Source organism: Salmo salar, chromosome ssa22 (assembly GCF_905237065.1).
Source record: "Salmo salar chromosome ssa22, Ssal_v3.1, whole genome shotgun sequence".
Classification (NCBI taxonomy): domain Eukaryota; kingdom Metazoa; phylum Chordata; class Actinopteri; order Salmoniformes; family Salmonidae; genus Salmo; species Salmo salar.
In genome coordinates, this window is record NC_059463.1 from 36,434,102 (window position 1) to 36,447,512 (window position 13,411).

General features: G+C 43.5%; 1 protein-coding gene across 4 annotated transcripts in view; it reads right to left on the reverse strand.

Moving 5' to 3' along the window:
• The window catches only part of LOC106583567 (citron Rho-interacting kinase), a 48,517-nt gene extending 35,768 nt beyond the window's left edge, over positions 1–12,749 (reverse strand). For all 4 annotated transcript variants that reach the window (XM_014167915.2, XM_045705681.1, XM_014167914.2 and 1 more), the window contains exons 1-10: positions 12,367–12,749; positions 9,793–9,884; positions 9,201–9,344; positions 8,849–8,968; positions 2,343–2,513; positions 2,133–2,186; positions 1,803–1,856; positions 1,057–1,197; positions 805–930; positions 157–252 (exon numbers count right to left, since the gene is read on the reverse strand). In XM_014167915.2, the coding sequence (XP_014023390.1) occupies positions 157–252; positions 805–930; positions 1,057–1,197; positions 1,803–1,856; positions 2,133–2,186; positions 2,343–2,513; positions 8,849–8,968; positions 9,201–9,344 (906 nt within the window). In that variant the 5' untranslated portion in view covers positions 9,793–9,884; positions 12,367–12,749. The remainder of the gene's footprint in view (positions 1–156; positions 253–804; positions 931–1,056; positions 1,198–1,802; positions 1,857–2,132; positions 2,187–2,342; positions 2,514–8,848; positions 8,969–9,200; positions 9,345–9,792; positions 9,885–12,366) is intronic.
• Positions 12,750–13,411: the final 662 nt, after the last annotated feature.

Below are 13,411 nucleotides of genomic sequence, written 5' to 3' on the forward strand. Positions count from 1 at the left end.
TTGTTTTGCCACGGTCTACCGTATTGAACATGACCCCTGGTTGAAGGGGATCAACAAAGCCAGGTGACCAGGTAGCTGACTTGTCCACACTTTTGAATATAGAAAGACAGCCTGCTCATCATGCAGGTCGCAAGGATGACTGAAAGTCCACTCTACCTTAATTTTGTCCTCGTAGAGCTTCTCCTTCTGCACCAGGTGAGCCTCCATCCGCTGGGCTGTGGACTGGGTCTCCCTCAGGTTCTCCTCCAGCTCCTGTACCAGCAAACACACACAGCCATGAATATCCACAATGTACACAATGTAACAAGAAGAAACTACAAAATGAACATGAAAGGAAACACAGTATGGATGATGAAAGCACTATCCACACTGTCACTAAGTCCATGACAGAGAAACTCGCTTGGAAGAGCTGTTTGTCCATGACACAGTGGTAGCGGTGGCCTTTCGTGCTGGAGTGCAGCCCAGCCGGTGTGAATGTGTAAGGAAAGACTTCCCCTGTGTGAGCGGCAGATCTGTTGTGGCTCGTGACAGCAGGTGGGACATCCCAAGAGAAAGAAATGTGTGTGTGTGCATACCATGGGGCAGCAAGAAGGGTATTCCCTGTGTGTGTGTGTGTGTGTGTGTGTGTGTGTGTGTGTGTGTGTGTGTGTGTGTGTGTGTGTATTCGACTGTGCATATGTATTCGACTGTGTGTGTATGTGCCCACTCTACCCTGTGTTCTGGGATAAGGGGGTAAGGAAGAGAGAGATAGAGGAGTGGAGGGGAGTCAGCGTATTAAGAGGAGCCTTATCCCTTATCTCTCACCAGGATCTTATCAGCCATCTGCTGGATCTGCTGGGATTTGGTCTGGATATCGTCCTTCAGCTTGTTCTCCCTCCGCTCCACCATCTCCAGACGCTTCACCTGGTTCTCCAGGGTCTTCTTACCCTCCTGCAGGACACACGACATTCAAGTTCATAATAATACCCACAGGACAGTCAACGACACTGAAATACATGGATATTACAATACAAACAATAAAACAAACAATCACAAATATGACTGTCTAGTCTGTACCTCGGTCTCTCTGAGACGTCGTCGGAGGGTGTCGCTGGGGTCGGCCTTGCATCGCAGGCGCTCCAGCTCCCGCTCCAGACGTTCTTTAGCCTGCCGGATGTTCTGCAACAGCTCTGTGGCTTCTGTGCTGGCTTTCACCGCCTGGGGGTCAAGGGTCAAATGAAACAGTGTGTGGAGACAACAATGCCCCTTAGGCTTCATTAATTTTCAATGCCAAGTTTTCCAACACAGAGGGAGCAAAGGGCATGACACAATGCAAATAAATGGCTTTTTATTTATGGGTTTAATCTTTATTTAACTAGGCAAGTCAGTTAAGAAACAAATCTTATTTTACCATGACGGCCTACCCCGGCCAAACCCTCTCCTAACCCGGACAACGCTGGGCCAAATGTGTGCCACCCTATGGGACACCCAATCACGGCCGTTTGTGATACAGCCCGGGATCGAACCAGGGTCTGTAGGGACGCCTCTAGCACTGAGATGCAGTGCCACTCGGGAGCATTTAGCCAATAAATTTTTTTTCTCACCACTGTCAATTGTGAATGTCAATGACTCATTACATCAAAACTATTCAGCGCTATGTACCTATTGGACAACAGTGATGACAGCTGATGACTAACTATTCATTTGGGTCCATTAAAGGGATAGGTCAACCTTTTTTGGCAAATATCTAACAACATTTCTAATTATCAGTTCAAGCAATTCCCATAGTGTGTCTCGTCAGAAGAAAACAATAGAAAATGTACCTTGGAAAGTTTGTCTTGGAGTTCCTGGATTTTCACTTGCTGTTCAGCATTGGTCTGAAAAACAGTATGAAAGATTAGCTGACTGTAATGTCAATGTGTGAAATTGATCTATTAATAATGGGACCCAATCTCTGCATGCTGAAGAAGGCGGAGGCCAAAACGCATCAGTGCAAGGAAATACATACATTTTTGATATTATCCATTTCATTCCCTATGGACTTTACAAAACGAAGATTCAGAACCTAACCAGTTTGAAGAGTATAGGTGAGCACCTTGTCTATTATCTCCTCAGCAATACAGTTCATCCATGGACAGGACATTAGGACATACCTTCTCCAGTTTGCAAAGAAGCTCCTCTACCTCGGCTTTCCCTTGCTCCTTCGCCTTGAGGAGACATGCAGACATGTTAGCATTCACAGTTCACAACAACTGTAGATTACTTTCAGTGGCAACACAGGAAAAACCTCCTCTCCTGGCCTACTCAGTTTAACAAACAAACAAACAAACATGCACGCACTCACACACACACCACACACCTACCTTCTGGATTCTCTGCTGGTAGTCCACAGCCTTCCTCTTGAGTTCCTCGCTAGTGTTCCGGGAGTCTCGAAGCTCTGACTCGTATAGGTCACTACGGCGTCGGGCGGCCGACAGGTCCTCTTCCAGCTGTCTAATAGTGACCTGCATTTCCTCCAGCTGGGCATGGTACTCCTGGAGCAGATGGCAAAAGAAGAGACTAATAATATACAGTGTTATGTTCGAGACCACCTAAAGCAAGACCTATTCAAGACCGGAGCGAATCGAGTATAGACCAAGACTGGAGAGGGGGGTGAGACCGAGTCAAGACCGAGACCGGGAGGGAGACGAGAGGTCCGAGACCAGAAAATGTTGAGTCCAATTCAAGACCATGACTAATTTTGTCAAATCATCACCACAATAAGAGTTCAAAATGTGCAGTACTTCTGTGTTCATATTTCAGAAAAAACATATGGATCTTTAAAAAAAATGCATGCTGAGGGCAAATAGAGCCACTCTACAAATGTTTACTAACCCAAACACAGTGGGGAACAATAAGAGTCTTCTACGCGTTCATAGAAATTCTAAGGATTAATAATATCACTATTTTCAATTATGTTCTGTTTTAATCTGTTCAGTTTTTGTTAGAAATCAAAGGGTAACGCTGAAGAGAAAACAAGATCCAATCAGGATTTTTCATTTGTGGTCTCTGGGGAGATACATTTAGCTACCTAGCTAGCTAAGTCAGCCATTGCCAAGCAGGCCATCAGAAGCTTGATAGAATGCATCTGCCATTCAAATGTATTAGGGCAACATTTTGGAGTGACAGAAGAATCAACCAATCACACTGACTTGTAATGGTGGGACTGTTTTTACAAAAATGAATGCAAACTTCTGCCTTCTTAAAGGCCAACCGGTCACTGTCCGATAGTGAGCAGCAGTTTTCCAAAGTTCTAGCTAGCTAGCTTTTGTTGTAGGTTAGTTTGCAGTGGCTGCAGCAGGTGTTATGGACGAGGATGTTGTTGCTAGTTTGTTAGCTTCTCCCTTTTCAAGAATAACTTTCAACAAGAAGTTAAGTTTCAAATTATCATCATCTGGTGAGTGGAACTGTGGTTTTTATTGCAGCACGCGTGCTGTTGTTAGCCATCTTTTTGAAAATAACTTGTGTGAAACATTGCTGCATTTAAACCTTAGATCAGTGGTTACTTTGTGTGTTAAACATGAAATGTTTTTTTTGCAATGCGTTGTAATAGTGGTACATTTCGATTGGGAAATGCTTTGCCTAATGGTTGTTTTTGTATTCTTATGATTGGGACCTATTGGCTTATTATGTCCGAGTGAATGGACTGCTGTCTTTCGAATCGGCCCTATGCCGTGGTGTAGTGGTGTCTGGAGAAGTGGGTCCTGTGTGTGAAATTCTATATTTTTCTTTAGATTTTTCAGATCTTCACACTGATGTCCACAACGATGTTTAATAAACCACATCAGGAGACCATTTTTGAGGTCTGGGAAAAATCGAAAAAAAATTGGAGGGTGTAGTTGCCTTTTAATTAAATTGAGCAAAACAAATGCCCTCCCCATTGACATGAGTCAGCATTATATCATTCTGTCAGGTAGGCCTACATTGCAGTCAACATTTAATTGGGAAGGTTTTTGCGGAAAGCCTTTAGAAATGTTCATGCAATCAGTCATGATGACTGAATTGCACGTTGGAAATAGCCTACTAAACAAGACTAAGAACCAAACTTGTTCAATACCTGGTTTGCATACCCATTGTTGCCTTAGTTAGCATTTACACTATATTATACAAAAGTATCTACCAGTATATGGACACCCCTTCAAATGAGTGGTTTCTGCTATTTCAGTCACACCTGTTGCTGACAGATGTATAAAATTGAGCACACAGCCATGCCATAGACAAACATTGGCAGTAGAATGGTCTTACTGAAGATCTCAGTGACTTTCAATGTGGCACCGTCATAGGATGCCACCTTTCCAACAAGTCAGTTAGTCAAATTTCTACCCTGCTCCAGCTGCCCCGGTCAACTGTAGGTGCTGTTATTGTGAAGTGGAAATGTCTAGGAGCAGCAATGGCTCAGCTGCGAAGTGGTAGGGCACACAAGCTCACAGAACGGGACCGCCGAGTGCTGAAGCATGTAAAAATCGTCTGTCCTCGGTTGCAACACTCACTTCCGAGTTCCAAACTGCCTCTGGAAGCAACGTCAGCACAATAACCGTTTGTCGGAAGCTTTATGAAATGGGTTTCCATGGCTGAGTAGCCGCACACAAGCCTAAGATCACCATTCACAATGCCAAGCATCGCCTGGAGTGGTGTAAAGCTCACCGCCATTGGACTCTGGAGCAGTGGAAATGCATTCTCTGGAGTGATGAATCACGCTTCAAAATCTGGCGGTCTGACGTCAAATCTGGGTTTGGCGGATGCCAGAAGAATGCTACCTGCCCAAATGCGTAGTGCCAGCTGTAAAGTTTGGTGGGGGAGGAATAATTGTATGGGGCTGTTTTTCACGGTTTGGGCTAGACCCCTTAGTTCCAGTGAAGGGAAATCGTAACGCTACAGCATACAATGACATTCTAGACGATTCTGTGCTTCTAACTTTGTGGCAACAGTTTGGGGAAGGCCCTTTCCTCTTTCAGCATGACAATGCCCCCGTGCACAAAGCAAGGTCCATATAGAAATGGTTTGTCAAGATCGGTGTGGAAGAACTTGACTGGCGTGCACAGAGCCCTGACCTCAACCCCATGGGATGAATTGGAACGCCGACTGCGAGCCAGGCCTAATCGCCCAACATCAGTGCCCGACCTCACTAATGCTCTTGTGGCTGAATGGAAGCAAGTCTCCACAACAATGTTCCAACATCTAGTGGAAGCTGTTATAGCAGTAAAGAGGGGACCAACTCCATATTAATGCCCGTGATTTTGGAATGAGATGTTCGTCAAGCAGGTGTCCACATACTTTTGATCGCTACTTTGTGCATGATTTCGCTATTGTACTACATCATTAATATGTAGTATACCTCCACTACACTACTTTTATACACAACAGAAGGGATTAAGAAGTGAGTATACGCAATGCCCACTGAAAAAGAAAGCGGGTATGGGGCAAATACCTGTGTATACCCTCCACTGGCCCTTTCATGTTTTACAAAAAGTGCACTCTCCTACATGATTGCTGGTATTACGGTTGCTGTCCTTTTATCATCAAGAGCCGGTCACACACTGAAGGCCTATGTTCGCCACTGCGCTAACGTCTATAATAGATCTAAAGACCTATGTAACAATTTCCACGTCTCCCCTTACTAATAGTGAGCACGCAACTTTCCAACAATTTCCCCCACTATTCCCTATCAGCAAGTCAAGTAAATTCAGACAAAGTTTGAGGATATTTTTCAATGAAAGTAAAAGACAGTAATGTTACCAGTAAAGTATGAATCCCAGGTTTCAATAGGTGAAAAGATATACATTTTTCAAGAAAGGAGTGTATATATTTGGCCTTGCAACGCGCTTGTCTGCGCTGACTGAATGGAAGCTGATAATTATGAGTTCTTTACTCCGCTGGTCTGGTTACGAGTCCTCACTGTCCGAGACCAAAAAGAAATGTATCTGACACGAGAGACTCAATATGTGGTCTCAGGATCGGACGTCTCGAGTACTACAACACTTAATACAGTGCATTTGGAAAGTATTCAGACCCCTTTACTTTTTCCTAATTTTGTTACACGACAGCCTTATTCTAAAATGTATTAAATACCTTTTTAAAAAACTCAGCAATCTACACACACACAATACCCCATAATGACAAAGTGGCTAATTTATAAAAATAAAAAAAAACGTATTTTCATAAATATTCAGACCCTTTGCTATGAGACTTGAAATTCAGCTCGGGTGCGTCCTGTTTCCATTGATCATCCATGAGACATTTCTACAACTTGATTGGAGTCCACCTGTGGTAAATTCAATTGATTGGACATTATTTGGAAAGGCACACACCTGTCTATATAAGGTCCCACAGTTGACGGTGCATGTCAGATAAAAAAACCAAGCCATGAGGTTGAAGGAATTGTCCATAGAGCTCCGATTTAGGATTGTGTCGAGGCACAGATCTGGGGAAGGGTACCAAAACTTTCCACAGCATTGAAGGTCCAAGTACTCAGTGGCCTCCATCATTCTTTAACGGAAGAAGTTTGGAACCACCAAGACTCTTCCTCGAGCTGGCTGCCTGGCCAAACTGAGCAATCGGGGGAGAAGTGCCTTGGTCAGGGAGGTGACCAAGAACCCTATGGTCATTCTGACAGAGCTCTAGAGTTCCTCTGTGGAGATGGGAGAACCTTCCAGAAGGACAACCATCTCTGCAGCACTCCACCAATCAGGCCTTCATTGTAGAGCGGAAGCCACTCCTCAGTAAAAGGCACATGACAGCCCGCTTGGAGTTTGCCAAAAGGCACCTAAAGACTCTCAAACAATGAGAAACCAGATTCTCTGGTCTGATGAAACCAAGATTGAAGTCTTTGGCCTGAATGCCAAGTGTCATCTGGAGGAAACCTGGCACCATCCATACGGTGAAGCATGGTGTTTGCAGCATCATGCTGTGGGGATGTTTTTCAGTGGCAGGGACTGGGAGACTAGCCAGGATCGAGGGAAAGATGAACAGAGCAAAGTACAGAGATCCTTGATGAAATCCTTCTCCAGTGCACTCAGGACCTCAGACTGGGGCGAATGTTCACTTTCCAACAGGACAATGACCCTAAGCACACAGCCAAGACAATGCAGGAGTGGCTTCGGGACAAGTCTCTGAATGTCTTTGAGTGGCCCAGCCAGAGCCTGGACTTGAACACGATCGAATGTCTCTGGAGAAACCTGAAAATAGCTGTGCAGTGACGCATGAGAGCTAATTTTAAATTATGAAACATTGCAAGCTACTCATACATTTTACCCTAGCTTTCAAAAGGCTCTCTTTGTATTTTTCTGAATTCTGTTTTTCCTGGTTTTGGGATTTTTTTTCAGTTTTTCACTCTCAAAACTACAATTATTCATAGAGAAACAATACAATTGGATGTTCTGAGTCCATGTCCATGCTTAAATCACAAACGGAAAACTATTTTAAAGGGCTGGGAAAAACAATTCTCTCTCTCTACTGGCTATACGAAGTGAATGAGACAAATACAGGGGCAACGTTGCTGGAAATTATTTGGGAGACATTGTGTTACCTTTTTAAGCCTAACCTGGGGTGGGATAATGCCAATGTGGATTTGACTGGATAGTAGCCGGGAGCTTGAGGTGTCTTCTACTTGTGATATTTGTTGATTATATTTTGCGATGGAACACATGAAAAATACATATACTTTCAGAATTGTTTGGTGAGCAACTCATAGGTGGGCTGTGATTGACCTGCTGGAGACCCCTGCTATAATGACATCCAGCCTTCAGGATGGCAAACCGCTTCCTTTTCATTATAATGTCAAAATAAATAGTACTCTTTTCCATTTATGATTCACAAACCCATTTCTAATTGATAATATCCGACCAGGGCTAGTTTGTTGTACTAACAGCAGTAGAATGAGCCTCTCATTGAGACGGTGGGATTAAACGACTTGTTGTACTAACAGCCGTAGAATGAGCCTTTTTGCTGCTGGACAGTATATGATGATGAATCACAGACAAAGAGAGGCTTGCTAAGCCTGATCCCTATGGTGGGTGTGGAACTCTCCCTCTCTCATACTGCTGCCTGCCACAGAGGGCATAATCCACTGGCTCCTAGATGTCCTACCACAGACATTCACCCAGAGATTTACACCAGACCAAAGAGTTAGACTGCAGAGCTACGCCAGGCTAGTTTCTACAAAGGATAGACACACACAATGTTTGAAGGGTCACAGAATTGAGTTATAATAAAGAGAGAAATACTGTAGTGAGAGGAATTGGTAATGAGTGCAATATACTGCATTAAAGTGTATATGCATTGCAAATGTGAAAGAGTTTCCTGTATGATGGATGTTCCAATGATGACTGTATAATGCAGATATGAGGCAGAGATGGAAGAGCAGAACAGTAACACTGGACTGGCTAGGCCTGGGCTACACAATGAACTAAAATGGTTCTCACCGACCATTCAGTGATTTCAGGAGTCCTGATCATAGATATACATCATTGGTTCTTACTAGAGTGCATTTTATCTGTTGTAGATTTTGGGAAAGTCTACAAAATGGTGTTTCCTTTAGAAGAACATCTAACAAGGGGAAATGTCTTGAGTTTGGGACACAGCCTTAGTTTGTGTTACAACTCAAAGGCAGAGGGTTAGTTAGTAGGTTTGGTGCCGTATGTATCAAGTGTCTCAGAGTAGGTGCTGATTTTACGATCCGTTTAGCCTTTTACGTCATACGGATAGGCTAAGATGGATGGACAGGGGGGCCTGATCCTAGATCAGAACTCATACTCTGAGATGCTTGATGCATACAACCCCTGGTGTGAGTTTAGTATGCATGATGTTCACCGGTAAGGGAGTATAATTCTACCTGTTCCTTGATCTCCTGCATCTTGTTGCTCTGCTCTCTGATGTCATGCAGCAGCTGCAGAGCCTTGTCATCCTCCTGAGACACCTCCACACGGGCTGCCTCCAGGCTGCGCTTTAAGCTCTGTTGAAACACATATATCACACACACACACACACACGCATGCACAAAAATTACTTTGTAATTGAATCACAATGCATTAAAATACATCACTGCAACATGGATGTAACAGTATACACACTATAAGGTAGTCACACTGAACTGAACTCTGATGTAGTTACTGTATGTATAGATGTAGATAAGAAACCAACACACTGACATATTTTGAGATCATGCACTATAATAATGCACTCACGCTGCACTCTGTGATGTATGTGGCCAGGTCCTGCTCCAGGATGGTCCTCTGGGTCTCAGAGGCCTTAAGCTCCACATCCTTTTGGTGCAGAACTGACTCCAGGTCAGTCATCTTGCGCTGAAACCTAGAGATCTCCTGCTCCATCTAGGGCGTAAGCCACAAGAGACACCGAAACGGAATATTGCACTGTTACTCAAAGGTTTCTCAGAGTTGTATACAATTTTATCAAAGGAGAAGCAATATTGTCACTCAAAAGGTGCTTATATTTAAAGTTTGCCCTATATCACTGTAAATGTCACAAGATAGGGCAGGAGATAAATGGTAATCAATACATAATTAATGAACTGTTATTGATTGGTTTAAAAGCTGATTCTAGATAAGACTATATTGGTTATAGTTGCACTGAAATCAATACCCAGCTAGAGAGTCTGTCATGTATGCTATGCTGCACATCATCCACATTCTAACTCCACTACAATCTCCTAATTTCTCCGTGATTTTCAATTAGTTATTAAAATAAAGATAAAATACTCATTAACATGTGGCCCATTTCCAGGGGAAAAAGCTAAAAAAAACAAAAGCTGCACATTACCTTGTAACATTTGTCTTGAGTTTCAACTAGTTCTTAGCTTTTTCTCCATGGAGTTGGTTTTGGCAGGAGAGTTGAGACCTGAAGCCACTGGCCTAGGACAAGACATAGGGGAGAAAACATTTAATACACCATTCTTTGGCAAAAATAAATACATTTAGAATTGAACGCAAAGGCATATGCTCCTTGAGTTTGACGAATGTGTAATTCTTATTGGCACTCAATAGCTTATTTCATGACTGCCATTCAAGCTCAACTATAATGCATTTATAATACCATTTCATTTAGCTTTGCTTCAAAGCAGCTAGGCCTATTTCTCCTCTCAATATAATTTGGTATAGCGCCCATCTATTCTAGACTATGTTGAGTCAATCTGAAAAGTCAAGACAGTCGGCAGACATTGAATTTGAAGTGAAACCTCTAATGCTTAGAAGGTTAATTTGTGGTAATTAGATGACTAATTGAGAGGATTAAAGATATTAAAGGGAAGGTACAATACATCGGCCGCTTGATGTTGGAGGACGGAACTATCGACTTAAAATAAGAGACTTTCTTCACTTGTTTTTTATCATAGGCTTCATTGTTTTGGGGCTTATGTTTTTGTTGCCATAGCTCTAGACATCATTTGTTTACTCCTAACTCTGAAAAAATGAAGACTTATCTTGCTGTCATTCCTTAACCACTACAGATCACAGTATATCATATAGCACTTCATTTCTGTGTAAATGTAAATCTCACAGGGATCCATTTAGTTTTCTGGCCAGCTCTGATGGAAAACATGTTTTTATAGATTCAATCAAAAAGGATTATGTTTGAACCATATTGTATTTTCCCTGACTACTATAAAAAGATGTGAATGACATTAATGAATATTTGCATATGCATGCAATATAGATTCCAGTTTCACCAATATCTATCACAGAGAATCTTGTTTACATAACGACAAATGGTCTGTCAAATTATGAACATACAAACCATGAGAAAATTGTCAAAAACCAAACTATAGAAATCTGCTATGTAAACACAACACATTTCCTAGAGTGATCAGGACCACCAACACATGAATACAGATTGAAACTGACTGATACATTGAAATGACAGATGGGTACATGCATCCACCAAAATCAGCACCAGTTTTCCTTGAGGGCGTACTGAGCGAGATATATCCTTCATCTCAATGCCCCTGGGAGAGACGGAGGCTGGCGAACAGCGAACACACGATGGGTATTGCTGCCGGCATCACACTGTGCAGAGGTAATGGATGGATGGTCAGTGCTGGCTACATTGTCTAAGATAGACAGGACTGATGGCTGGGCAGGTTCTGTGTGGTTACATGTTTGCACAGGTCAGCTACAGGAGATCCCATCTGCTCCTAGTCTGCTAAACAGATGCTATTTGCATTTTGCCTGGATTGATCTGCATTTTCCCCTCATTGGGCATAATGAGCATTTTAATCAATTCTGCATAGGTAACACAAACTTCTGTCTTGATTGAGCTGCTTGTTTGTTATCATTAAAAGCAGAGCGAAAAAGAAACCCCAAAACAGATCACTGTTTGTTAGAGATCTACAGCACCGTGGGAGAGAAGCAAAAATATGTGAATGTAAAAACAGGGAAGAGAGCGGGGGAGAGAGAGAAAGAAAGGGAGAACAATGGGGGTGGGGACAAATAACATCCTGGTTTCCATAGAAATACATTATCTTCACCAATCTGCATCCCTCCTTTCTCTGACTAGCCCAATCTTGCTTTTTGTTGAATATTTTTTGTCCTCCTGCTCCTCTGTATCTAGCAGCTTCTGCAATTAACCTGCTGCAGGGAACAGTCAGTGCTAGAAATGCAGCTGGGGCATTATTAGGGAATTAGCATTTAGCAAACCACTAACTAGTTGAGTCAATTACCAACCAAGCCACCCCGCTGTTAAACTGGCAAAGCCGTTATACATCACAGGGCAATAACAAAGACAGAGCCCCTTAACATGCACACAACTGGCGAGAAGAGGGAGAGTCTCCTCTACCTCACAGCAGTGCACGACATCGACACACTCACCGGAATACCAACCAGCTCTGTGAAGGTTCAGTAATAGAAGCAAGCTACATTCTCCTACCACACAGCTCTGATCGGTCTGATCTCCACAGCAGTCGAAGAGGTAGACAGATGCCAACAAACCACTGGCACTCCTCTCATTCTCAATCCCAACATTAATTTCTCAATCAGACAGCTGTGTTTCAATGGTAAAAACCGTCAGTTAGAATGCATGAAATAGGGGCTTGTCTCCAAGGAAAAAGGAGAGAGGGGGGGAATCCCCTCATTCTGTCTGACAGCACATCGCCACCAAGCCATTATAAAGCCACCATCCAAGCACTGGCACTGCAGGATGAGAAAAAAACAGCCAATAGACCCAGGCAGCATATAGAAAGACATGGTTGGAGGATACCTGAAGAGTGTTGCTGTGAAGTTGCTGTGGCAATGCTCAATTTCAACCCACAAGGCAAACCAGCCACCACCTGTGACTGACACTTTATCTAGGGGAGAGGAGAGGGGTTCGACTGACTGATGCAGCTCAAGGTACAGTACTTACTCAGACTTGGCCAGTGCTGTCAACGCCCTGCTGAAGAACCAGCCTAGAAAGGGCAGGTCCTGGCCCTGGAAGCTCGGCCGCACGGGATCTCGCTAGGCATCCACTCGCCAGGGCCGAGGCTTCTCCGGAGGCTCCTCAAAATTGGAGGTATCATCTTCGGCGCGGAGCGTCTGCACGAAGGGAGGGAGGGCTGCGGGAGGAGGGAAGGGAGAAAAGAACGAATGAGGAAGAGAGTGAGCGAGAGAGAGAGGTAAGCCGTGAAAGCGGCAACAGATTTAAAACAAATGGGGGAGTGATAGAAGAGTGAGGCAGGAGAGGGGATGTAGCGCAGCAACTGGCGTGCACACACAATCTCCTCTGTCTCCCTCTCTCTCTCCCATTAATACATACACTGTAGTGTCTCCCTCTCTCTCTTTCACTGCAGCAGCTCGGGCTAATCAGCTGGAGCCCTATAGCCTAGCGCTCTATCTGCTCTGCTCTGCACTCACTCAATTGTCAACAAACACAGCCCCACAACACACAAACACAAACCAATCACACAAACCCACACACAATTCTGCATTTCAGACACACAGCAATCACACCATCTTATGATGATCTTTAACAGCATTTTATCCCTATGAAGTATTTGGATTCACTAACGTTCCTTAGATTATAGCATATTTGACAAATAGCCCATTTAATCTGGGCGGGTGAACAGCCACCCAGGCCACATCTGATATGATAGACAATTAATAGAACATGTCAATTAAACAAAGGATCCTAATACAGTAGCTCTATGGTCACGTGCCTGGACAGGCGACACTCGCAACTGAATTTAGCTACAATTTTCTTTCCATCAGGGTCAACACATCATAGTTCTTTCATGGAAGGAAAGACATTCCAGTAGATCCTCTTATAAAAATAGAATTGCTCACAGTAATTCTAATTTCACAGGTTCGTCTATTTACGCTGACAACAATTGTAAATGGTGACCATCAATGAGGAAATTTGCCATATCTGGTCAATTACTTCTATGGGCTAGGTGGGACGTGACCGTCCCACC